The sequence below is a fragment of the Leopardus geoffroyi genome, chromosome B2 (genome assembly GCF_018350155.1).
Source record: "Leopardus geoffroyi isolate Oge1 chromosome B2, O.geoffroyi_Oge1_pat1.0, whole genome shotgun sequence".
NCBI classification, from domain to species: domain Eukaryota; kingdom Metazoa; phylum Chordata; class Mammalia; order Carnivora; family Felidae; genus Leopardus; species Leopardus geoffroyi.
This window is the reverse complement of record NC_059332.1, coordinates 80,705,352-80,729,495: the sequence shown is the minus strand read 5'-3', so window position 1 is coordinate 80,729,495 and position 24,144 is coordinate 80,705,352. Positions and strand designations below refer to the sequence as shown.

The following is a 24,144-nucleotide window of genomic DNA, read 5'->3' as shown; positions in this document are numbered from 1 at the left end:
AGATAAAGCCCTATGGTGCACAGCCCCAACACTACAAAAACCACAGTAAATTATTTGTTTGTTATCTACGAAGTAACCCTTCAACCATAGCTCCCTCTTTAGACACCGTGGGAGAAAGGGCAATTTCCTAAGGCATTTCCTAAAGTCTAGGGCCTAAGCTGTAACCCATTAGTCCTATAAGTCTGGAGGGGGAGGAGTGAACAAATAATGCACAAGCTAGTCAGTCCTTACCTGTTTTCCCCAAATCTTCACCCAAAAGGGTTTTGTGCTGCCCAGATTTTATCTGTGAGGACACCTGCAGCAGAGGTCTGGTTCACTGTACTAGTACCTGCTGTGAGAAAGCAGGCAAAGGCAACTGGTTTTCTCTAATGAATCTACTCACAGACATTCAGCCAGCCATACCCCCACCAAGAACCACTTCAAAACAGCTCCCATATCCCCTGTGAGTTTTACTTTTTTTTCTTGTAATTATTATCTAAACACACTAAAAGAAACATTCTAATCAAAATATAACAGAACTTTACATGGCTTTATTTATACATTACTGGTATTGAAAACAAACTTTATACAAAAAGTTTTATACAGATAAAAAAAAATCCTTGGCTAGGCAAAGCCATTTATGTGTGTATGTGCACACAAACACACCTATACACAAAGTATTATACATCACTGTAATTATACATATTTACATATACACTATTTAAATTATTTTACAATGTACCAAAATGAGAGGCAATTAGAAAAGCAAATAAAAATGGATGAAAATGAACTAAATAATCATTGTTTCAAATGCTACAAAATTATTTTGAGAAATCTAGAAAAGAAAGTCATTTCTTTGAGGTTTCAATGCCATTTCGTTGTTGCTTTTATCTTAATAACAAGTTCTGTTCAAAAATAAATACCTTGACCAATAACAAGTGAGCAAATCAGACTGATGACTAGAACAAGCCAAACATGCTGACCTGAGATTAAAGCGTCAGCAATTACAAATGTAGATTTTTATTATTAATCGAATATGCCATGAAACTGCCCTCTACTTCCCCATTTAAAACATGAGGAATTCCAAGCTTCTGTGAAATAGGCAATATCAATCAAGACTCCAAGGAATTCAGCAATTTATCTGTAATGTAAGAAAATGCTGAAGTTATGATTCTATTTTTCTGATGACCATTTTATAAGGTGTTGTTCTTTAAATGAGTTCACTCAGGTAATATCAGTGATAAAGAACTAGGTTTTTACAGACTCAGTTTGGTAACTTTATTGCTATATTCTGATTCTGGCAAGAATCTTATGAGACTATAGCACTTGGATGGAAAAAAAATCAGTTAAGAGACAGATAGGAATAAAATAACCTACTATTTTTGCTATCATGCAAGCAAAAAAAATTTCAAGTAACAAATCCACTGAAGATTTTAGATTTGTAAAGGAATTTGGAAATTTCAAACTAACACGCATCACTTTCAGATACAAGTTAATTCTTTCATAAATGTATATATTATCTTCACAAGGGAATGGAACTCACATTTTAACATAACATTCAGGTAAAATAAAAACTCAGTTTCATTTCTTAAAGGCAGTAAAAATTTTAAAGCACAGTAAATCTGAAAAATAATCAGGCCATTTTAAAAGGTTCTTAAAGGGGCGCCTGGGTGGCGCAGTCGGTTAAGCGTCCGACTTCAGCCAGGTCACGATCTCGCGGTCCGTGAGTTCGAGCCCCGCGTCAGGCTCTGGGCTGATGGCTCAGAGCCTGGAGCCTGTTTCCGATTCTGTGTCTCCCTCTCTCTCTGCCCCTCCCCCGTTCATGCTCTGTCTCTCTCTGTCCCAAAAATAAATAAACGTTGAAAAAAAAAAAAAAATTAAAAAAAATAAAAAAATTAAAAATAAAAGGTTCTTAAAGAATAAGCTTTTCTATTTAAATTCTCCATTATTCAATCTTACGTTCTGAATTATGTAAATAGGATTTCAACTTCACAGTAAACTGCTAAATATCTTCTGAAGATCTCATTAGCAAACTAGTTGCTTAGAGAAGATATTGAAACTAACAGGTTATCCACAGACAATAAAATTTACACTGGGTCCAGAAGTCGATTTAAACTTCAAAAATATAAGGACCCTTCACACTAAGATCTATGTCCAAATATGGATTCTTTTCAGATTTAATTTGAACTGAACTGAATTTGAAATTGGGTGTTCTGCATTCAAGTAATTATGATACAAATATACTGAAAACAGTGATAGGTTAAGTACCTTTACAACTTTCTTTATGTAAAGTCCAAAATATCTAAGCAATTGGTTCAGGCCTTAGAGAAAAAAAATCTGCTGATAATTATTGCCTGTACAGGAATGGCTTATATAATTATAAACCTGTAGGAATGGCTTAAATAAACTAAGAAAACATGTCAGTGAACATCATTAATAATTTAACTTGGTAAATCATGTCATCTACTCAGATGACAATGGATTTCATGTTTATGAATGATGTACATTTTATATTTTAAAATATTTAGTACTCCTAATTAAAATTTGAAAAATACTAAATTTCAAAGACTACAGAGTTCACTGCCTGTGAAATATATGCTATTCAAGAATGTTTTATTTTTCTTCATCTATAAAAAATTTTTTGTTAATCATCAAATGGATTTCCCCCCCCCAGCATCTTAGACTCATCAGCAATCAGAAGGTTGAGAAGAAATATGATATGTCGGTTATACTCCAAAAAAAAAGAAAAAAAAAGGGTTGAGGAGAGATGCCATGCTGATCTGAACTGCAGCAGGCTTCACTCTAAGCCACGTCTCTACGGATGAAGCAACCTTTGAATCCTGCACGAGCAACCATCCTCCAACCTGTGACTGAAGCAGAAACTAAACTGGATGTCTCTACCCACTACTCATATCTTCAATGACTAACAGGCCATTAACTGCACAGTTACAGTGTCAGATATTTACTTTACTAGTGTCCTGTAGCAGAACCGTTAACTACCTGCATTTTGACTTTTCAAAGAGCTTCATTAGCTGCTGGAATCTTTCTGAGACCTGAAAAATTTTAAATGATGGTTAATAACAAACATCTCAATATATATATATTCTTATCTGTGATGAATATTTTCACAAAACATCTAAAGACAAAGAAAGTTGCCCTCAATAATAAAAACATGAAGTAATGTTTGGAAGAATAAAATATCTTCATACTAAAGGTGATTGCTAGTTTAATTGTTCAATATTAAACATTCTTAAAGAAGCAAACATCATTATAAGACAAATGAGATCAAATAAGTAAATGGTAAGACAATAGGAAAAAATTAGGATTGTTCCCAACTACGTCCACAATCACCAAGATTTTATTTATTTATTTTATTTCCTTAAGTAATCTCTATACCCAAAGTGGAGCTCAAACTCAAGATCCCAAGATCAAGAGTCACATGCTCTACTGACTGAGCCATCCCGGTGCCCCTTACCAAGTTTCTAACAGTCCTATGTAAAGAGCCATACTGTTAAAGAAAATGGTTAATAGGAGCCCCTGGGTGGCTCAGTCGGTTGAGTGTCCAACTCTGGGTGTCAGCTCAGGTCATGATCTCATGGTTTGGGAGATCAAGCCCCACATCAGCTCTGCATGGACAGTGTGGAGCCCGCTTGGGATTCTCTCTCTCCCTCTCTCTTTGCCTCTCCCCCACTTGCGCTCTCTCTCTCTCAAAATAAAGAAACATTAAAAAATTTTTTTAAACAAATTGGATAATATCTACGTATTTTAAACATGATAAAGGTTAAATCTAAATATAGTAGAAACACTTGTAAAATTATAGAAATGTAAAAATTGGGTAGTTACCTGATATGGATTTTTATTCAACTTGGCAGCTAAATAAGAAAATGTTTTCAATGATGGCCCTCTTTTTTGACACTCCAATAAAATTTCCCGGTCATCATTTCTGAAGAGAGAAAAATGTTATTTTAGTTTCTGTAGATTAGAGTAGAAAGGTAACAAAAATTCCAATGCCTTAATGTCTACAAATAGGAGGTGACATTTTTCTTGAAAGCCCACAGAAACAAACAAACTGCATATACCAAAATATGAATAATGATTATCTCTGAGAAATAGTATGCATGATTTTAATGTTTGAGTTCACACATATTTCCCAAAAAATTAAAAAAAAATTTTTTTTAACATTTATTCATTTTTGAGAGACAGAGTGTGAGTGGGGAAGAGGCAGAGAGAGACAGAATCTGAAGCAGGCTCCGGGCTCTTAGCTATCAGCACAAAGCCCGACGTGGGGCTGGAACTCACACACTACGAGATTATGACCTGAGCTGAAGTCAGATGCTCAACCAACTGAGCCACCCGGGGGCCCCCCAAAATTTTCTAAAATAAACCAATTTATTCTAATGACAAAATTAAAGTTTTTTTTTTTCTTAATCTACCTTTAATGTGTAGAGTACTTTCTTTTTAATATTTATTTTTGAGAGAAAGTGCACACGTTCACACACAGGGGAGGGGCAGAGAGAGAGGGAGAGGGAAACAGAGGATCCGAAGTGGGCTCTGCACTGACAGCAGACAGCCAGATGCAGGGCTTGAACTTGCAAACCAAGAGATCATAACATGAGCTGAAGTCAGATGCTTAACCCACTGAGCCACCCAGGTGCCCCAATGTGTACTTTTAAAATTAGGGCCCAAACAAGATCAAAAGTCTTCATAAGCAGAAAAAACAAAAGTAAAATAGAATCCAGGCATTCTCATTCCCAGATTTGTTTTTCTAAGTGACCTGAACCAGTGCGTGTTATAATCTCTGAGATACTATTCTGCCATCTATAAATTATCTGGAATGAAGGCATGGAAGACTGTGGTATTAAACAAAACTGGTTACCAGGGGGTTGCTATACAGTTCCCCTAGACCTTTGAGCATGTCCAGGACCAGAGGTTAAGAACAAAGCAAAGGGACAGTTTCTAGAGACTTGAGCTAAGCTCAAGGTGACAAGGGAGAAAGAATGTGAGACTCTCAGGGTGCCTGGGTAGCACAGTCGGTTGAGCATCCTACTCTTGATCTCGGCTCTGGTCATGGTCTCATAGTTGTTGAGTTTGATGGGGCTCTGTACTGACGGAGTAGAGCCTGCCTGGGATTCTGTCTCTCCTCTCTGCCCCTCCCCGACTTGTGCTCTCTCTAAATTAATCAATTAATAAAACTTAAAAAAAAAAAAAAAAAAAAGGATGTGGGACTCTCAAATGGGGCAAAGAGCCAGGCACTTCACATGCATCCAAACACCAACTGTTCCCCAAACATGCATGTCCCCACATTCCACTTCCCTCTCTCCCTCTGCCCCCCCCACTTGCACATGCATGTTCTCCCTATCAAAATAAATGTATTTTTAAAAATTAAATGCAATTAATTAAATAGAATAAAACAAATTAAACTAAATAAGTAAAATAAACAAAACTGGTCACCAATTTCAACATGATTCAGTTTCCCTCATTATGCACTCTAGTTAAGTCTGGAGAGCATGAACCTCTAGTCCAATGGTTCACAAATGTAGTCACCTTTAAATCTCCATTTCTTAAAAAGTTTACATGAAAGTCAAGAGGACAACCAATTGATGAAACTTTTTCGAAACTCCTAGTTTAGGGGAAAACTCAAATTACAAATGCACTTTTTGCCCGTTTCACCACCTGTCATTCTTCCTTTCTAAAATGTGGTTATATTCTTCCTTTCTAAAATGTGGTTATACCAGTTCCTTACAAAGAATTTTTAACTGAAAAAGTTAAAAAAAAATTTTTTAAATAACAGTGAAAAGTTATGTCCATGGTGCTAATGCACATACCTGGTTAAGAGCCACTGCTCTAAACTGTTCTATACTACAGCTGGACTGCACTCTAGAATACATCCTTTACCAACTTTGGCCACTTTTGAAATCAGTCCTCACTTGCCTTATTTTAGGATGGGATAAAACTATGATGACATGACAGAACAGATGCCTGGCCTCTCAAAATTTCCTGGTGACTTAAAAGTCTCAAGATTCTTACCTTGTCCATAAAACTATAATTTCTCCCTTCTTTTTAATAACATTCTTTGCAGAAAGGCTTATAGGAGAAGTGGCAGTTGCTGACAGCTCCTCGATCCCTGGGCTTGACTTCAACGATGAGGGATCTTTAGTCACTGCAGGGGCCTTTTTCTTACTGGCTTTCTTTCGGTGAGCTTCACCATTCTCAGAAGAATCATGGGTAATTTTCTTAGTCTTTTCCCTACTGGTTAAGTCTGTTTCCTTTCTCTGTTTTTTATGAGAATGATTTAGATCAGAAAGTTTTTTTCTCTTTTTAGGAGCATTATCCAAAGTCCCAGGCAACACTGAACTATCAGAATTTGATGCCGACTCTGGTTTTAAGTCATCCTTTTTTACTTCACATGAACTGGGAGGTTCTGAGGTCAAATCGATACAGGCTTCCTCAACAATGCATTCCAAAGGCCCGTTTGCCACTTGCACCTTTCCTTCCTTACAGTTATCTTCATCTACACATATCACCTGACATTCCAAGCGTTCAACACCTAAAGCAGGACGGTTACTCTCATTTTTACTCTCACTTGAAACCTCTTGTGTCAAATCAATGAAAGCATCTACAGTATCAGGCTGCATATCATCTAGTATTTGAGCATTCTGATCCAAATTGCCTTCAGAGCATCCCAACTGATCAATATTTAAAACTGTTACTTCTATGAATTCCCCCAAGTTTTTGGTCTCAGTGACTGGATCTTTTGTGAGGTCTATATATGTGTCTGGAAGATGATCCTCAACAGAATGTGAAATTTCTTCCATTGGAGGCAATTCTTCAATGCTTTCAGGTACTTTTGGTTCCCATACTTGATGCAACTTGAAACACTCATCAGCCACTTCATTACCATGACTCACTTTACCTGAAGCATCTTTAAGAAATTCGTATATATCAGGAACCTGTGTTTGTATCATACAGTCCTGTTCTTCATGAGCTGATTTACTGCTGTCAACATTGTTGTTGGAATTTAATTCCTCCACAGATTTAAAAACTCCATTCTGACATGAAACATATTCTTTCTCCACTGCTTTATCTGCTTCTTTTTCCACTCTGGGCAACGATGCCAGTGACTCGTCAGCCACCATATTCTGTTTGAGACTAGGGGAGGTAGATGGTGCAGCACGCCGTATTTTCACAATGAAATGATCATTGGACTTTTCCATTATGACAGCATGCATGGGTAGGTTGGGGTGGTACTGAAAGCCTGGAGTAACAGACCGACTTGTCCATGATGAAGAACAACTTGATTTGCTGCTCGAATTATCAGACTCCAGAGCTAAATGAATATCTTGTTCAGATGCATCCTCTTCTTCAAGTAAGGCATCTTCACTAAAATGGGCACTAATAACTTCTTCAGGAGTTGAACTAGACAAAACTTCAGGCTTTAAGAAACTGAGATGACCATCTGACTTCAGAGGTGATGGTACTGTTAAAGAGACTGCGAGATCTTCAAGAAGTATGGAGGAAATGCAGGGCTTGCTCTTTTCTGAACTACATCCATTATCTTTACTCAAAGCTATATTAGTGGACACTTCAAACATACAACTTTCATCCAATACATCAGGATGAACTGGCAAAGAAAGTCCTGAAGACAAAGATGGACCTTTCTCAGATGACAATAATGACCAGTTGTCATCACTAATCATTTTAGGACATGGAGAAACCACCCCTGAAACCAGCTCGTCAGTTGTACAAGTTGGCATAGATTCGCACTTAAGACTCTCCAGCAGCTGTTTTTCTGGAGTCTTTAACTCCCACTCACTTTTTTCATTACAATTAACACTGTTATCCAAAAGATCAGAACCCTGTAACAAACTTTTGAATATTTCACCCATCTGTGCATCGCTCACTAAATTAAAAGTGAGGCTAGATGCTTGCTGTTCAGTAAGAATCTCGAAACTGCGTTCTGGCTTCAAAGCTGCATGCTGGGATGTTTGTGCATCCTCTATGGTGCTGCCTTCCATTTTTCCTGGCTTTGGGATGCTGGGACAGTTTGGTTCCAAGGAGCGTTCTTCAGACTGAGAGTTCTTAATGTTATCAAAGCAAGTGTTAGAACTTTTTTTAATGTCACGCTTTACTGTGTTAATACTGAAATTATCTTGAGGTTTTTCCTCAGATTTTTTACATCCAAGTGCAGACTTATGATTAACAGAATCTTCCGATTTGGGGGATTTCTCTTTCAGCATTTCTTTGCTGGAGTTGTCCACATTCCCCTTCTGACAATTTGAATACTGTGCTTTCTCCTTATTTATCTTTTCACGTTTTCCTTCATCACTGTCACTGCCAAAGTTTATGGAATCACAAAACTTTCCTAAGATTTTCTTAAGCTTTCCAAACAAATAATCCAGCTGTTCTTCTACAAACTTCCACAATTTTTTTTTCATATCTGGTAGCTGCTGTTCAAACAAACGATCCACAATGCCATTCTTTTTAACTTGCTTAAGTTTGGATTCTATAACATCACAGAGATTATTCTGTAAAGTAGTCACTGACTTTGAGATCTTGGATAAGTCAAGGTGTTTAATTAGTGATGTAAAACTCAAAATTGCTGACTCGATAATTCTATGAAATTGTATTAATGAAAATTTTACCTTGAATTTCATATAATTTTTCCTTACATGTTTTCTTATCATTCGTAACATGTGCATAATCTCTCGTACAGAAGAGGGTGCAGCAATAATTGGAACTATTTTTTCCAGGCTGGAGGTACTCATGGTCTTATCTTTCCTCTCTGTTTTTGAAGATCTGCTAGATTCACTTTGTCTATTATTATTCCATCTGCTTTTGGTCTGATGAATTTTTATAGATGTTTTCCTACTGTCTTTACCCAAGTGCATAGTACTTTTCCTACTTCCTGGGTTACTTTTTGCATTCTGGACTTCAGTAGAAGTTCTAGGTTTGGCACTTTTTTCAAAACTTTCTTGTGGTTTAGATTTTTCACTGTCGCTTATAATTTCTCCTTCTTCCAATTCATCTAAAGATGAATTCTTATGGTAGTCTGCATCTGTAAATTTGTCAGATTTGCAAACTGGCTTTTGATTTTCCTTATTGAGATCAGACTTGCTCTTAGAGGTAGATTGAGCCGAATCTGGTGGAAATATATCTGTGGAAGAGAAAAGTGTATTATAGTCACATGACAACTGAGTTCTAGTCATTTGACATTTCCATACTAAATATAACAAAAACTTAAGTACTGAGGCAACTCATTATTTTAATAGCTTTTTTTTTTAGTAGAATGTTAATGCCTAATATTTAATCATGTCATATGTCTTTTGTCACCATTTTTAATAGCTTTTTTTTTCTTAGTAGTATGTTAATGTTTAATACTTAATCACATCCTATGTCTTTCCTGGCCTCAGTTGGTACTCAGTGATGGTGTGGTTTGGTCATTTGGATAACCATCAACCAACCGGTCAGGTATCTTTATTTCATGTTAGGATCACCTACTCTATACCATTTGATGATGGCTTTGGAATAAAAAATATATCTGAAAGCAAGCAAAGAGTATTTGAAACAACCTGTCCTACCACTCCCTTGTTTGTAAAAATAAGAGTTATCTAAATCTAGATTAAAGGCTCGATGTACCTCTCTAATTAACAGGGGTCTGAACAATATGTTAACTATGTTATCAAAAAAGAAAAAGCACTAATTCTTCTTATATATTTTACAATCTCACAAAAAGTTATAGAACATAATATAAACTATTACCTTTATGACTGTTATTACATAATGAAACTTGAGATGGGCTTTCCAGTCTAAGAACTTTTGCTACAGGTCTCACTGGACTATTCAGAGGACTGATGGCTTCTGGAATAGGCCTCAGGTGATTGAGGTCAATGCTCAAAACTGAATTCTCATCATCATTATATACGGAGTTTGTTTCACCGATTTCCGTTCTGTTGTCCACTATCGCAGACTGCTGAAGTGAAGATTCTTGTGTCTCTTTAGGTGAGCAAGGCTCCAAATGACAAGACTTACTTTCATCCAATGGTGTATCTACAAGAGAAGGCTCAAATTTGGGGTTACCATCTTCTGAAAGGGCTACTGGCAAAATTTCAGTTTCTTCAACTGAAGGCTGCAAAATGCTGTCACTGGATTCAGCTACTTTTGTTGCAGAAGGCTCCTTCATCTCCATACCTTCAGAAACACTACAAGAATTTAAATCAACATTTCTTTTAGTATCCAATTCCAAGCCAAAGTTTTGAGAAACATTTGTTTGTAATATGTCCATTACCACAGGAACTGCTTCCCTGGCACCATTAATGGTTTGTTCCATTTCTGTTGATGATGGAAACAAGGATTCTGTTTGTTCCATTTCCACAGGCGCTGAGAAGGAAGTCTCTGTACCACAAATGGGCACATCACAACCCATAGTATTCTCAACAGATTTAACCAACACACTCTCTCCTTCCATTTTCCTTTCTGGATTACTGGTCCTGGGTTCAGATGCAACTGCAAGAGCATCCTTTGGTTCCAATAACTTTGATTTGGTTTCCTCTGCGGTATGTTCACTGACAGAGGAAACACATGTCACTGTTGTCGCCTGAACCAAGCACTCCAAATCACATATGCCACTGGATTTGGGGATATTGGTTATTTTCGGGTGGTTATCCTGAGAAACAGGCTGCTTTTTAGCAGGAGAAAGGGTTAAGTTCAATTTTTCCATAAAACTCAACTTTAAGTCTTTGTTTTTTGTTTCATTTGGACCACTGTCAGCTTTAATTGCAGGCTCTTTATTATCCGCTCCTTCAGAAACCTCATTGTTACAGACTTCACCTTTATCACTTTTGGGCTCATTCTGTCTCTTTAAATTCGTAGTGGTTTTCTTAGTTTCTTTGCTAGTCTTCTGCAAATGTTCTGTAGGTGTTCTTTTTTCATTTCTTATATGCCTATTTTCTTCTTTGCTTTCTCGTTCTCTTTTCCTCTTCTCTTCAGTCCTATGCCGTTCTGCTCTTAAAGGTGTATTTTCCCACTGGTGCACAGCATCAGATTCTTTGGAGTCAGTGTGTTTATGAGTTCTGCTGGATGAAAAAAAGGATGGACATCTTCCTTCTTGAAAACTATGATTACTTACACCCCTATCTCTTTTACAATCTTCCCTTCCTCTTCTCTCTTCTAGATGGTATTTACTTGAATTATGAGATTTTATTTCATTCTTGGAATGAGTAAGTGATGGTCGTTCAGATCTTCTCCAATGATCCTGGTCTTTTACTACGGATTTAGGTTTCTGATCAACTTTTCTTTCTTCTTTGTCTTGCGACTTAAGTTCTTTCCTATTTATAGTTTGTGATCTTTCACTTTGTCTTTCTAGTTTTTTGTCACTTTGAGATTCTACTCGAGTATATGACCTTTCTCTAAAGGTTTCTTTTTCCCAAGAGTTAATGCGTTCATTTTTATAATCCATATCTGTATTACTTTTAAACTTTGAATTTTTACTTTCAGCCTTTGGTTCACCTTTACCATATTTCTCAGGACGTCCTTGTAGCCTTTGACTAGCCTCTGTGTTCCTTGATTCACTATCACCACAACTAGAATTTAAGTCTTTCCGTATTCTATCCGTTCCTCTGCTATATTGGCTATGTCTAATATCTTTTCTCCCTCTTCTATTATCCTCATTTGAGATACTCTCACCAACCTGATAATGGGAACGTGACCAAATGCCATTGTTGCAGTGTTTTTCAGTAAATGGAGACAAATACAAAGTGCTCTTTTTTTCACAATGTGATTTTCCTTCCTTTTCGGGATTTGGCAGTGAAGTGCTATGATGTACATCTTTAGAAACATCACTTTTCACTCTGAGATCAGTCTTTGCACAATCATCCAAATGGGGAGATCTGGATTTAAGATCTTTTGTTTTAACTATATCTGGTGTCCTTAGAGTTTTGTGATTATTTCGAAAATGTGAGAACTCAGACAGTCTGTTGAGAGATAGAAATTCACAACAAAAAACAAAGTTAATTGCTTTTTAATGATCCAGATTTTAATCACATGCAAAACATTTTAAAATTCAGGGGTCCCCACACTGGCAAAACTGTTTTACTTCATATAAAGATGTGAGTGATGCTTACCAGCTTCCAACTAAATGGGCCTGTTTTCAAAACAAGGAACTCCCTTTCATTTGCTTTGTTCAACAAAGACTAGAGGACCTCTCTGTTCTATCCCAGGCCTTACCAAGGTCTTCCAGACTTCCCTCACCACAGGTGGATAACTGCCAAACTAACCACAGATTCATTTCTTTTAGAACAAATAACATTATTTTCTTGCCCTCACTCACTCTAGTGCAACTGAAACAGAAGGAAAAGTAAAATGTTGCCAGACAACACAATCATAGAGTTCTGCATAGCTCTCTACCCTGGTTTTCTGTTTCACATACAATCCCACAGTAAACCAAAGCATCAATAGCCATCTTAAAGTGCCACATACTATGCAAAAATAAAGAGAGATATAGAGTTGTGATTCTTTCTTAGGGAAATGGCGTGTATTTATTATTTAACCAAAAAAAGTCTAAGTCTTAGGGTTTTATATTAGTGTTTCAGAAAACTGGCAGTTTTCCTAACAATAATATGCAAATAGCTCATTTTAGTTCTCAGTCCATCTTCCTGAACTTCCATAACTTCTCTAAATCTCCATAAATCTAATCCTAATCAGTACTAAATGTACAGAGAACACCAAAATTTAAAAGACTCAGGAGAATAAGGGGAGATTTTAATTAAACAAAAGAGGATATAGGAAATATACAATCTAAAACAATATACAGATCTTACATGGATCTTATAATGGGTTAAGTTATGTTCTCCCCAAAATTCAAATGTTCAAGTCCTAACTCCCAGTATCTTACAATGTGACTTTGAGGAAAGGGTCTTTACAGAGGGAAATCAAGTTAAAGAGAGGTCACTAGGGTGAGCCCTAATCCACTATAACTAGTATCCCTATAAAAAAGGGAAATTTGGGGGTGCCTCAGTGGCCCAGTCAAACATCTAGCTCTTTATATCAGCTCAGATCATGATCTTACGGTTCGTGGGATTGAGCCCCACAACAGGCTCTGCACTGACAGCACAGAGCCTGCTTAGGATTTTCTCTCTCCCTCTCTGCCCCTCCCCAGCATGTGCACGCTAGATAGATAAAATACTATCAAAAGTTTTAGGGGGAGCCTGGCTCACTCAGTTGGAAGAGAATGTGGCTCTTTTTTTTTTTTTTTTTTAATTTTTTTTTTTCAACGTTTTTTTATTTTATTTTTGGGACAGAGAGAGACAGAGCATGAACGGGGGAGGGTCAGAGAGAGAGGGAGACACAGAATCGGAAACAGGCTCCAGGCTCTGAGCCATCAGCCCAGAGCCTGACGCGGGGCTCGAACTCACGGACCACGAGATCGCGACCTGGCTGAAGTCCGACGCCCAACCGACTGCGCCACCCAGGCGCCCCGAGAATGTGGCTCTTGATCTTGGGGTCATGAGTTTGAGCCCCACACTGGGTGTACAGATTAGTTAAATAAATAAACTTTAAAAAAAAAAAAAAAGCTTTATTTAAAACAAACCTTTACATTACACACTTTCCAGAATTTATACTCTTAAATTTTCACCTTACATTATTTATGTTTTCTATTAAACGTGAGGTTTCGGGGCGCCTGGGTGGCGCAGTCGGTTAAGCGTCCGACTTCAGCCAGGTCATGATCTCGCAGTCCTTGAGTTCGAGCCCCGCGTCAGGCTCTGGGCTGAGGGCTCAGAGCCTGGAGCCTGTTTCCGATTCTGTGTCTCCCTCTCTCTCTGCCCCTCCCCTGTTCATGCTCTGTCTCTCTCTGTCCCAAAAATAAATAAATGTTGGGAAAAAAAAAAAAAATTAAAAAAAAAAACAAAAACGTGAGGTTTCAGCCAAATGATAAACACCAGTAGAATACCAGATACAGGTCACAATTAAATTTTTTTTTTTTTTTCAACGTTTATTTATTTTTGGGACAGAGAGAGACAGAGCATGAACGGGGGAAGGGCAGAGAGAGAGGGAGACACAGAATCGGAAACAGGCTCCAGGCTCTGAGCCATCAGCCCAGAGCCTGACGCGGGGCTCGAACTCACGGACCGCGAGATCGTGACCTGAGCCGAAGTCGGACGCTCAACCGACTGAGCCACCCAGGCGCCCCTACAGGTCACAATTAAAAAGTGAAAATAACTGGCAGAATGTTTATTAGATAAGGTATAACCACATGAATCAATCTAATGACATAAGTCTCATCATTTATTCACCCAGCTTCTCTCTCCACCCTGTTAAAACATCACAACTATCCGCTAAAAGATTTAAATATGTATAAAATTTCCCCAACATTTCAGGAAGCAATCATACTAGCTGCACTGGTGCGATTTAGTACCACACACAGCCATCTTCATTTCCAAAAGGCCTGAAGTGTTTTACAGTATCACACAGTCTACATATAAAATTACCTTCATTCACCTGTCAATCATTTATTGACCATCTGCCATGCGCCAAACTCTGAGCTAAGTGCTTAATAAAATGGTGAAGATACACAGACATGGTCACTGCTCCCATGAAGCTTACAGTTTAGTGAAAAGATAGATACTAAAAGATAATTCTAACCCACAGAGCTCTTAACAGAGATAACAGGGAGATTAGAAAGAGAAAGATACTAAACAAGTAACCCCATTAATGACTTTAAAAATTCTAAGTGTAAGAGGAATAACAGACTAATACCCCTGTGAAAAAGACCTGAGGATAGGTTGGTTTTTAGCAAGTGGAGGATGGGAAATAGGTGGCAAAGGCAGAGCTCATGGTACATCAGAGGAACCAAAAGAATGCAGAAATTCCAGAGCTATGATGCCTAGGGCAAAGGTAAACACTAAAGGCAAGGCCTGAAAAGTAGTTTAGAACCATATTGGGAAGAGTCTTGTGGGCCACGTTCAGATTTATGATCTTTTATCCTAAGAACAATGAGAATCCATTGATGTATTTTAATTAAGAAAGAGGGTAGGATGGAGTAATTCTATGATAGTGAGATGTTCAGTGTGGTTTAAAAAGTGTCCTGTGTGGGGCTTTTATACTGAGAAGAGATGAACCAGAGGTGGAAAAGAGCAAGAATGGATGCAGAAATACCAGCACAAAGACTACTGCCAGATGAGAGTTGATAGGTAACAATGATGGTAAAATCGGAGACAAATGAGTAATTTGAGAGATTATAAAGACATAAAAATCAGCAGAACATGGTAACAAATTAGGTCTGAGGGATGATTAGAGAGGTAAGGGTCAATGACAGCTTCTAGGCACGGTGACTATGTGTCCCAGTTTGCCAAGTAATCTCAGTGCAATTATTAATAGCATGCTCTTCTACTCTCAAAAGGGTCCTGGTGTGGGCGATAAATTAAATGGCCAGTCTACCCCTAGGTCTCTGGTTTACACCAGCTGAATAAATGATGGAGAACCCACTGAGTAAGAAACAACTGAAGAGGTTTGATCATAAATTCCATTTTGAATGAGGTAATTTTGAAAATTCTGTATAGATGTGAAGTAGTTATTTCTATATAAATGGAACTGATGTAGCAGGAGTGAGATTACTTCAAATGAATATACTAACAGAGAAAGGAAAAGACATAGGTCTGAGTTTTAAGAATTCCAACCTAGTCAAGTACAGAAGAATAAACCTCAAGTTAGGAAGAAAATTAAGAATCATGAAAGCCAAATCAAGAGACTATTTTCAAGAAAAGGTCAATTATGTCATATAATGTGTGAGGGTAGTTAAAATGAGAAATCAAAACTATTTGATAGACTTAGAGGCAGTCACCGTTGAGCAAAATGACAGCTATTTGGGTGTACCAATGGAGGCAGAAGTCAGAGTGAAAGGGGGTCAAGAGTGAGTAGAAACATAAAATGAAGACAGCAAGTTTAGATAACTGCTTTGGAGGTTTGACTATGCAAGGGAAGGAAACATGAAATTCTCTGGAAAATACTGCCCCCAACCAAAATTTTAAAAAGAGAGAGAATATTAGTCATACTAAAACCTTAAAGACTTAATAAAATGCATGATTTTCATCTTTCCACTCAAAAGTTTAAAATATTCCACATATCAACAGCCATGTAATTCATAAACAGATCCACACCCCTCAATTATACCTTTGGTGAAGATTATTTATTTCTTCATCCTTGCGATTTATTTCCACTCTAGCAGTTTTGATAAGTGCTGAAATATTCTTCTTAAGAGACTGGTTTTCATTTTTTAAGCTGAAATTCTAAACATCATAAAATATATTTAAAGTATATATATAAATAAAGTATAGGTCTACAGGATTATTAAACTTTTACTTATATAATACAGCTAATGTTTACGGAATGCTCTAACTGCAAGCCAGGCATCGCTTTTTTTATCTTGTGTGATTCCAAAAAAAGTCCTATGAGAAAGAAGTACTATTATGTTCATTATACAGCTGAGATTCAAAGATAACAGACACCAAACAAAGGCCATTTCAAGTGAAACTACTTAAAACATGGATCAAGGGGCACCTGGGTGGCTGTCAATTAAGCACCCAAGTCTTGATATTGGCTCAGGTTGTGATCTTGCAGTCATGAGATAAGACACTGCACTGAGCATGGAACCTGCTTGGGATTCTCTCTCCCCCCCTCTCTCTGCCCCTCCCATACACACCTGCGTGCACATGCTCTCTCTCTCTCAAAATAAATAAACATTAAAAAAAAAAAAAAAAAAAAGCCAGGTTCAAAATGAAAAGACAATAACAAGAAAAAAGTTCTGCCTGGGTTATTACCTTGAAAACTGAAGATAAAAACGATAAGGCTTTATTATATTTAACAATTCACGTTTAACTTACAACAATGTACTAATTCTCAAATGAACAAAGAATGAATTTACGATTGGCTAGTTATTTGGGGGGGAAAGGGAAACGAAGAGAAACAACTTTACCAAAAAATAAATAAATAAATAAAAATCAAAACAAGACATGACATTCCTGTATTCTGCAGCATGCTCACCAAAAAAGTCACTCTTGCAAAAATACGAACGTATCACCACCTTCCCCCGACAGCCATTCTAAATCTTTGCTCCTCAAACCATTCCCTTTTCAAACACCTGGTATCGGGGCTCCTGGGTGGCTCAGTCACTCAAAGTGTCCAATTCTTGATTTGGGTTCATGCCATGATCTCACAGTTCATGGGTTCAAACCCCATATTGGGCTCCACGCTGATAGAACAGGGCCTGCTTAGAATTCTCCCTCTCTCTCCCTCCCTCTCTCTCTGCCCCTCCCAACTTGTGTTCTCTCTCTCAAAATAAATTAACAAAAAAACAAAAAGCAAAAAAATACCTGGTATCATCTCCATTAATGTTCTATTATTTGTTAACTAGTGTAACAGATTTTTATGCCAGTGCCATTTAACAAATCAGTTTTCCAATATCATTTTCAGTGACACAGAAAATAATGCATGTTTTTGCATATTTGCTATATCATTTAACACTAAAAAGAAGAATTTCCTTATAAACCGCCAACACTTAAGCATTTTAATTTCTAACAAAAAAAAATTATTACATTTTGATTTTAAAATAACACAAAAGGCCCTAGGGCCTCAATAAAACTTCCCTTCAATGACTGGAGCAGTAAAAGAAAACAGAGAGGCAAAAATACTCATTATAATCCTACCTGTGTCTGTATTTCCTTAAACTTTTTCATCAGCTCTTTCATTTGCAGCTGACATTTACCATATTCTACTTGCAACTGTAAGATATAAAAAGATTAAGCATCATCCTAAATTATTTTCTTAGCTCATATGACACTTCAGAATATTTTAAAATTTAGAAAATCAACCCCCTACGAAGGATAGACAAGGTCTATTTCTACTAACAGATATTTAATAAAACTACTAGTTTTTAACATTGTCTCAACCAAAACACATCTTGTTAAGTTTCACATTCAATCTCCAGACCTTAAAATTCAAATAAGGTAGAAAGAAATTCGTATGAATTAAGTCTTGGGACATTTTATAACTTAGTACAAATCATGAAAAGATAAAATGTTTTATCATACTGACTGCCTGTTGAGGTTTTATATATTCGCTTAAATTTAATCAAGCAAATTATAACTAAATTTAGACAAACATTCAGAAAAGATTTTAAAAAGCAGATCTGAAGACAGAAACTTAAATATTCTTTTACACTAAGAGCTATTTCTTCAACACAGAATGTTTAATAATAAGCTGATGTCTGAACTTCAGAAGCTACCAAAGGTTAAAATAACTCTGTCCTTAATTCTGGCAACCCATACATCATTATATGTTGCCTCCTTTGCAGTTCCTTCTTCAGTCAGGATTTCTTCATATAAATCCAAACAATTTCTGGATGGTACACACGATTTGGAAGCACTGTCTAAAACAAACATACAAAAAGCCCTTAAATTAAAATATATACTTTGAGATTCAATGCAATCCCTATCAGAATTCCAATGTCATTTTTCAAAGAAATAGAAATAACAATCCTAAAATTCATATGAAATGACAAGACTGCAAATAAAAAAGCTATCTTGAAAAAGAAGACCAAAGCTGTAGGCATCACATTTCCTGATCTCTAATTATAATACAAAGCTATAGTAATCAAAACTGTATGCTATTGGCATAAAAACAGATATACAGATCAATGGAGCAGAATACAGAACCCAGAAATAAATACAGTAAATTTATGTATGACAGACAAGCGAAGAATATACAATGGGGAATAGATAAGCTCTTTCCATAAATGATATTGAGAAAACTGGACCCCTATCTTACTCCATGCACAAAAATCAACTCCAAATGGTTTTTTTTTTTTAATTTTTTTAAATTTACATCCAAATTAGTTAGGATATATCATCAACAATGATTTCAGGAGTAGATTCCTTAGTGCCCCTTACCCATTTAGCCCATCCTCCCTCCACAACCCCTCCAGTAACCCCCAGTTTGTTCTCCATATTTATGAGTCTCTTCTGTTTTGTCCCCCTCCCTGTTTTTATATTATTTTTGTTTCCCTTCCCTTAGGTTCATCTGTTTTGTTTCTTAAAGTCCTCATATGAATGAAGTCATATGATTTGTGTCTTTCTCTGACTAATTTCACTTAGCATAATACCCTCCAATTCCACCCACGTAGTTGCAAATTCTTTTTGATTGTCAAGTAATACTCCATTGTATATATATACCACATATTCTTTATCCATTCATCCATCAATGGACACTTGGGCTCTTTCCATACTTTGGCTATTGTTGATAGTGCTGCTATAAACATGAGGGTGCATGTGTCCCAACGAAACAGCACACCTGTACCCCGTGGATAAATGCCTAGTAGTACAATTGCTGGCCCGTAAGGTAGTTCTATTTTTAATTTTTTGTGGAACCTCCATACTGTTTTCCAGAGTGGCTGCACCAGCTTGCATTCCAAATGGGATTTAAATGTGAGACCCAAAAAGTCTTAGGGAAAAAAAAAAGGAAGGGGGTAAGCTCCTAGACACCAGTCTTGGCAAAGATTTTCTGGATTTGACACCAAAAACAAGGGAAACAATAGCAAAAATAACAAGTAGGACTACATCAAATTACAAAGCTGCAGCACAGGAAAGAAAACCATCAACAAAGTGAAAGGCAACCCACAGAATGGGAGAAAATATTTGCAAATTAAGTATCTGACATAGGGTTAATATCCAAAATATATAAAGAACTCATACACTCAACAGCAAAAGAAAAAAAAAAAATCTGACAGAAAAATGGGCAGAGAAACTGAATAGACATTTTCCCAAAGACATACAAATGGCCAACAGGAACATGGAAAAGTGCTCAACCTGACTAACTGTTAGGGAAATGCAAATCAAAATCACAATGAGATAACACCTTACACCTGCTAGAATGGCTATCACCAAAAAGAGGAGATAAAAGCTATAGAATAGGGAATATAATCAATAATATTGTAATAACTTTGTATGGTGACAAATAGTAACTACACTTACCATGATGAACACTGCATTAGGTACAGAATTGTCAAATCACTATTTTGTACACTTGAAACTAATACAGCACTGTATGTCAACTATACTTCAATAAAATAAATGAGTAAAAAATAAAAAGCACCAAACACTTGCCACACTTAGTAAGTAAATGTTCAGTAAAGACTGCTGCTATCAGAGACCTCCCCGATTAAAAAAAAACAAAAACCAAAAAACAACCATGAGATAACAAGTGTTGGCAAGGATGTGGAGAAAATAAATACTTGTGCAAGATTGGTGGGAATGTAAACCAGTGCAGCTACAATGGAAAACACTATGGAGGTTCCTCAAAAACTTAAAAATAGAAATATGATTCAGTAATCCCACCTCTGGGTATTAATCCAAAGGATATAAAAAGAGGATCTTAGGGCACCTGGGTGGCTCAATTGGTTAAGCGCCTAACTTCGGCTCAAGTGCAAGTGATTCATGGGTTCAAGCCCTGCATCAGGCTCTCTGCAGTGTACAGAAAGCTATCTGTAATCAAATGCTCTACCACTAGACTATTACTATGGTGATCATTTCACATTATATACAAATACTGAATAATTATGTTGTATGCCTGAAACTAATATGTAATAGAGTCATAAATATGATCTCACAGTTCATGGGTTTGAGCCCCGTATAGGGTTTTTGCTGTCAGTGCAGAGCCCACTTCAGATCCTCTGTCCCCCCCCCTCTCTCTGCCCCTTCCCCATTCAATTTCTCTCTTTTCCTCTCTTTCTCTCTCTCAAAATAAATAAATAAAAACTTAAAAAAAAAACAAACCGGGATCTCAAAGAAATATCTGCACACCCATGTTCACTGCAGCATTATTCATAATAGCCAACATATGGAAACAACCTAAGTGTTCATTAACAGATGGTTAAAAGAGATGTGGCATATGTATACAATGGGATATTATTCAACCATGAGAAAGAAGGACCTCCTGCCATTTGCACTAACATGGACAGACCTTGCAGGCATTATGCTAATTGAAATAAGTCAGAAAGAGAAAGACAAATAGCACATGACACCAACTTGTATGTGAAATATAAAAATGCCAAATACATAGAAACAGACTAGAACAGTGGTTACCAGGGGCTGGGGTGACAGAAGAGATATTGATCAAAGAGTATGAACTTCCAGGGGCCCTTGGGTGGCTCAGTTGGTTGAGCACTCTTGATTTCAGCTCAGGTCATAATCTCATGGTTTGTGAGTTCTAGCCCCACATCAGGCTCAGTATTGACAGGGAAGAGCCTACTTGGGATTCTCTCTCTCCCTCTCTCTCTGCCCCTCCCCTGCTCATGCTCACTTGTGCTCTCTCTCTAAATAAATAAGTAAATAAATAAATAAACTTTAAAAAACCAGAATATAAACTTCTAGCTATAAGATAAATAAGGTTTAGGGATCTAAAACAGAGCAGAGTGATGATAGTTAATCATACTTTATTACATACTTAAAAGTTGCTAAGAGAATAGATCTTAAATGTTCTCACCACAAAAGAGAGATGGTAATTATGTCACATAATTGATGCAGGCTAATTATATCACAGAATTGATGCAGGTAATTATGTCACATAATTTAGCTAAGGCTAAAGTGGTAATCATTTTGCAACATATAAGTGTATCAAATCAATACTTAAACTTACACAATGTTATGTGTTAACTATATCTCAATAAAGGTGGGGAAAATAGAAAATATGTGTCAAGCTTTTTGATGTTGTGTCTACTGCAAATCAAAGGGCTATATATTTCTGCATCTCCTGCATTTCATCCAAATCCATACTGATTGGTTGGAAAGCCAATTTACCTAAAATACTCATGACAACAAATCAGATGTGAGGACCATATTTGTTCAAAGCTTTGAGAGATTTGATTATGGAAAGGTTTCTAATTTGGATAGGTCATTAGACTCTCTCCATACCACTCTTACTGATACATTTGTTTGTTTGTTTGTTTGTTTAATGTTTATTTTTGAGAGAGCGAGACAAAGAGAGAGAGAGAGAGAGAGAGAGCCAGCAAGCGAGCAAGCACAAATGGGGGAAGGGCAGAGAGGGAGATCAGAATCTGAAACAGGCTCCAGGCTCTGACCTGTCAGCATAGACGTCTGACAGGGCCTCGAACTCACAATGCAGGGTTCAAACTCACAAGCCACGAGATCATGACCTGAACCAAAGTTGGATGTCCAACCAACTGAGTCACCCAGGCACCTCTTACTGATACATTTGAAAACATTTATAGTAACTACCCTTTTCAAAAGTTCTAATATGTAAGCCATGACAGTATGAGTAGGAATATATGTATAGACACCACCAGCAGCTGCATTTCAATGTACAAAATATACCTGCTCTAGGTCCAGTTAAATCTAAGACCTAGATGAATAGCAAAACTGAGTGCTAATTTGTTTTAGTGATCAAACTTTGGTCAAAAAAATAATTACCTAAGTATAACCATTTCAAAGAATGGGCAAATTGTTCAGGAACTATGTATTACTCCAAGAATTGGCAACAACAAAATAAATACTTCCAATACACTGACCAAAGAAAATGAAACTTTTATTTTAGAATTTACATACCAGAAACAGCACTGTCCAACCCAGCATATATGTCCAAAGAACCTTCATCATTATTTTTAAGAGGAGAAGCTGCAGGAAAATCAAAGATAATTAAAACTGACTTTATGCAGTTAGTGAAGTTTTTCTAATCCAGGAAAAGACAGAGACTTTATTAGTCTTATACCAAAAAACACAATTGTTTACAATTTTTAATTTTTTTTTTTTTTAATTTTTTTTTTTTTTTTTCAACGTTTATTTATTTTTGGGACAGAGAGAGACAGAGCATGAACGGGGGAGGGGCAGAGAGAGAGAGGGAGACACAGAATCGGAAACAGGCTCCAGGCTCTGAGCCATCAGCCCAGAGCCCGACGCGGGGCTCGAACTCACGGACCGCGAGATCGTGACCTGGCTGAAGCCGGACGCTTAACCGACTGCGCCACCCAGGCGCCCCTGTTTACAATTTTTAAACGTCCTTATAAATACAAAGATCTCAATACACAGATTTATGACTCTATTACATAAGATTTAGACTTAAAAACTCACTTTCAAAAACAAACTTGTGAGAAGGTTCCAATTCCAATAATAGCAGAGTCGTTCTATCAGACCAATCCTCCTGCTGATAACAACTATAAACTCTAAGCAAATTATTAAAAGCTATCTGTAGTCAAATGCTCTGCCACTAGACTATCATTGTGGTGATCATTTCACATTATATACAAATACTGAATCATTATGTTGTATTCCTGAAACTAATAGGATGTTATAAGTATAATTATACCTCAATTAAATAAGAAAAAAAAGGCAATCTGAAAATCTAAAAACAATCCAAAGAGGGCAAAAACTGAATGGGAGACAACACCTGAAAGGAGAAAACAGTCTTGTATGCATTCCCTATCCCCTTTTATTAAAATTTTTTGTAGAAGGATAAGCCCTAGTTGGAGCCACTATGAGCAGTGAAAGCTTAGATGGAAATCTCTGGTCCTAAAAGCTTGAATAATGACAGAAAAAAAATGGGCAATGACAACAGCAACTATAAACTAAGAAAGAAAATCCAGAAAGAGTATTCCCCAATTTGTGCCCAAATCTCCAAGTGACCTCCAAACTACATAAGTAAAGGTGAGAACTCCAAAATGTCCAGTTCAAGCTAAAATATCTGAACAGATTTTCAGCTGCTATCCACTACAGGTAAGACAGAAGTTTAAGTTCAGCCAAGTTAAATACTTGCTAAAAGTAAAAACAATATAGCATAATCCAGTGTCTCTAGAACATAACAGAATTGAGCATCCAGAATGCAATCCAAAATTACTATAGGGGAAATCTTGGCAGAGAAACAGAAACCATTAAAACAAAGAATGAGGGATGCCTGGCAGGCTCAGTTGGTGGAGTGCAACTCTTGATTTTGGGGTCATGAGTTTGGGACCCACAATGGATGTAGAGATTACTAATATTAAATAAATAAAAAATAACTAAAACAAACAAGCAAAGAATGAAAATCCTAAAACTGAAAAGTGCAATATCTAATGCAAAAAAAAAAAAGAAAAAAAATTTTCACTGAAGGTGCTTAACAGTAGAGCCAGTG

The 24,144-nt window shown here is 36.8% G+C and overlaps 1 protein-coding gene and 1 long non-coding RNA gene across 5 annotated transcripts in view; one reads left to right on the top strand and one right to left on the bottom strand.

Annotated features, from left to right (window-relative positions):
• Positions 1 to 510: 510 nt before the first annotated feature.
• CASP8AP2 (caspase 8 associated protein 2) overlaps positions 511 to 24,144 on the bottom strand; it is a 36,747-nt gene continuing 13,113 nt past the window's right edge. For 2 of the 4 annotated variants that reach the window (XM_045499034.1, XM_045499035.1), the window contains 8 exons: positions 22,587 to 22,655; positions 18,297 to 18,397; positions 17,676 to 17,750; positions 16,144 to 16,259; positions 9,739 to 11,948; positions 6,007 to 9,133; positions 3,823 to 3,922; positions 511 to 3,032 (listed from right to left, as the gene is read on the bottom strand). In XM_045499034.1, the coding sequence (XP_045354990.1) occupies positions 2,976 to 3,032; positions 3,823 to 3,922; positions 6,007 to 9,133; positions 9,739 to 11,948; positions 16,144 to 16,259; positions 17,676 to 17,750; positions 18,297 to 18,397; positions 22,587 to 22,655 (5,855 nt within the window). In that variant the 3' untranslated portion in view covers positions 511 to 2,975. The remainder of the gene's footprint in view (positions 3,033 to 3,822; positions 3,923 to 6,006; positions 9,134 to 9,738; positions 11,949 to 16,143; positions 16,260 to 17,675; positions 17,751 to 18,296; positions 18,398 to 22,586; positions 22,656 to 24,144) is intronic. The other 2 variants (XM_045499038.1, XM_045499037.1) reach the window with 2 other exon arrangements.
• On the top strand, positions 13,469 to 14,281 carry LOC123608733. Its single transcript, XR_006717400.1, has 3 exons — positions 13,469 to 13,642; positions 13,892 to 13,933; positions 14,170 to 14,281. It is a non-coding gene; the product is annotated as an uncharacterized LOC123608733 (long non-coding RNA).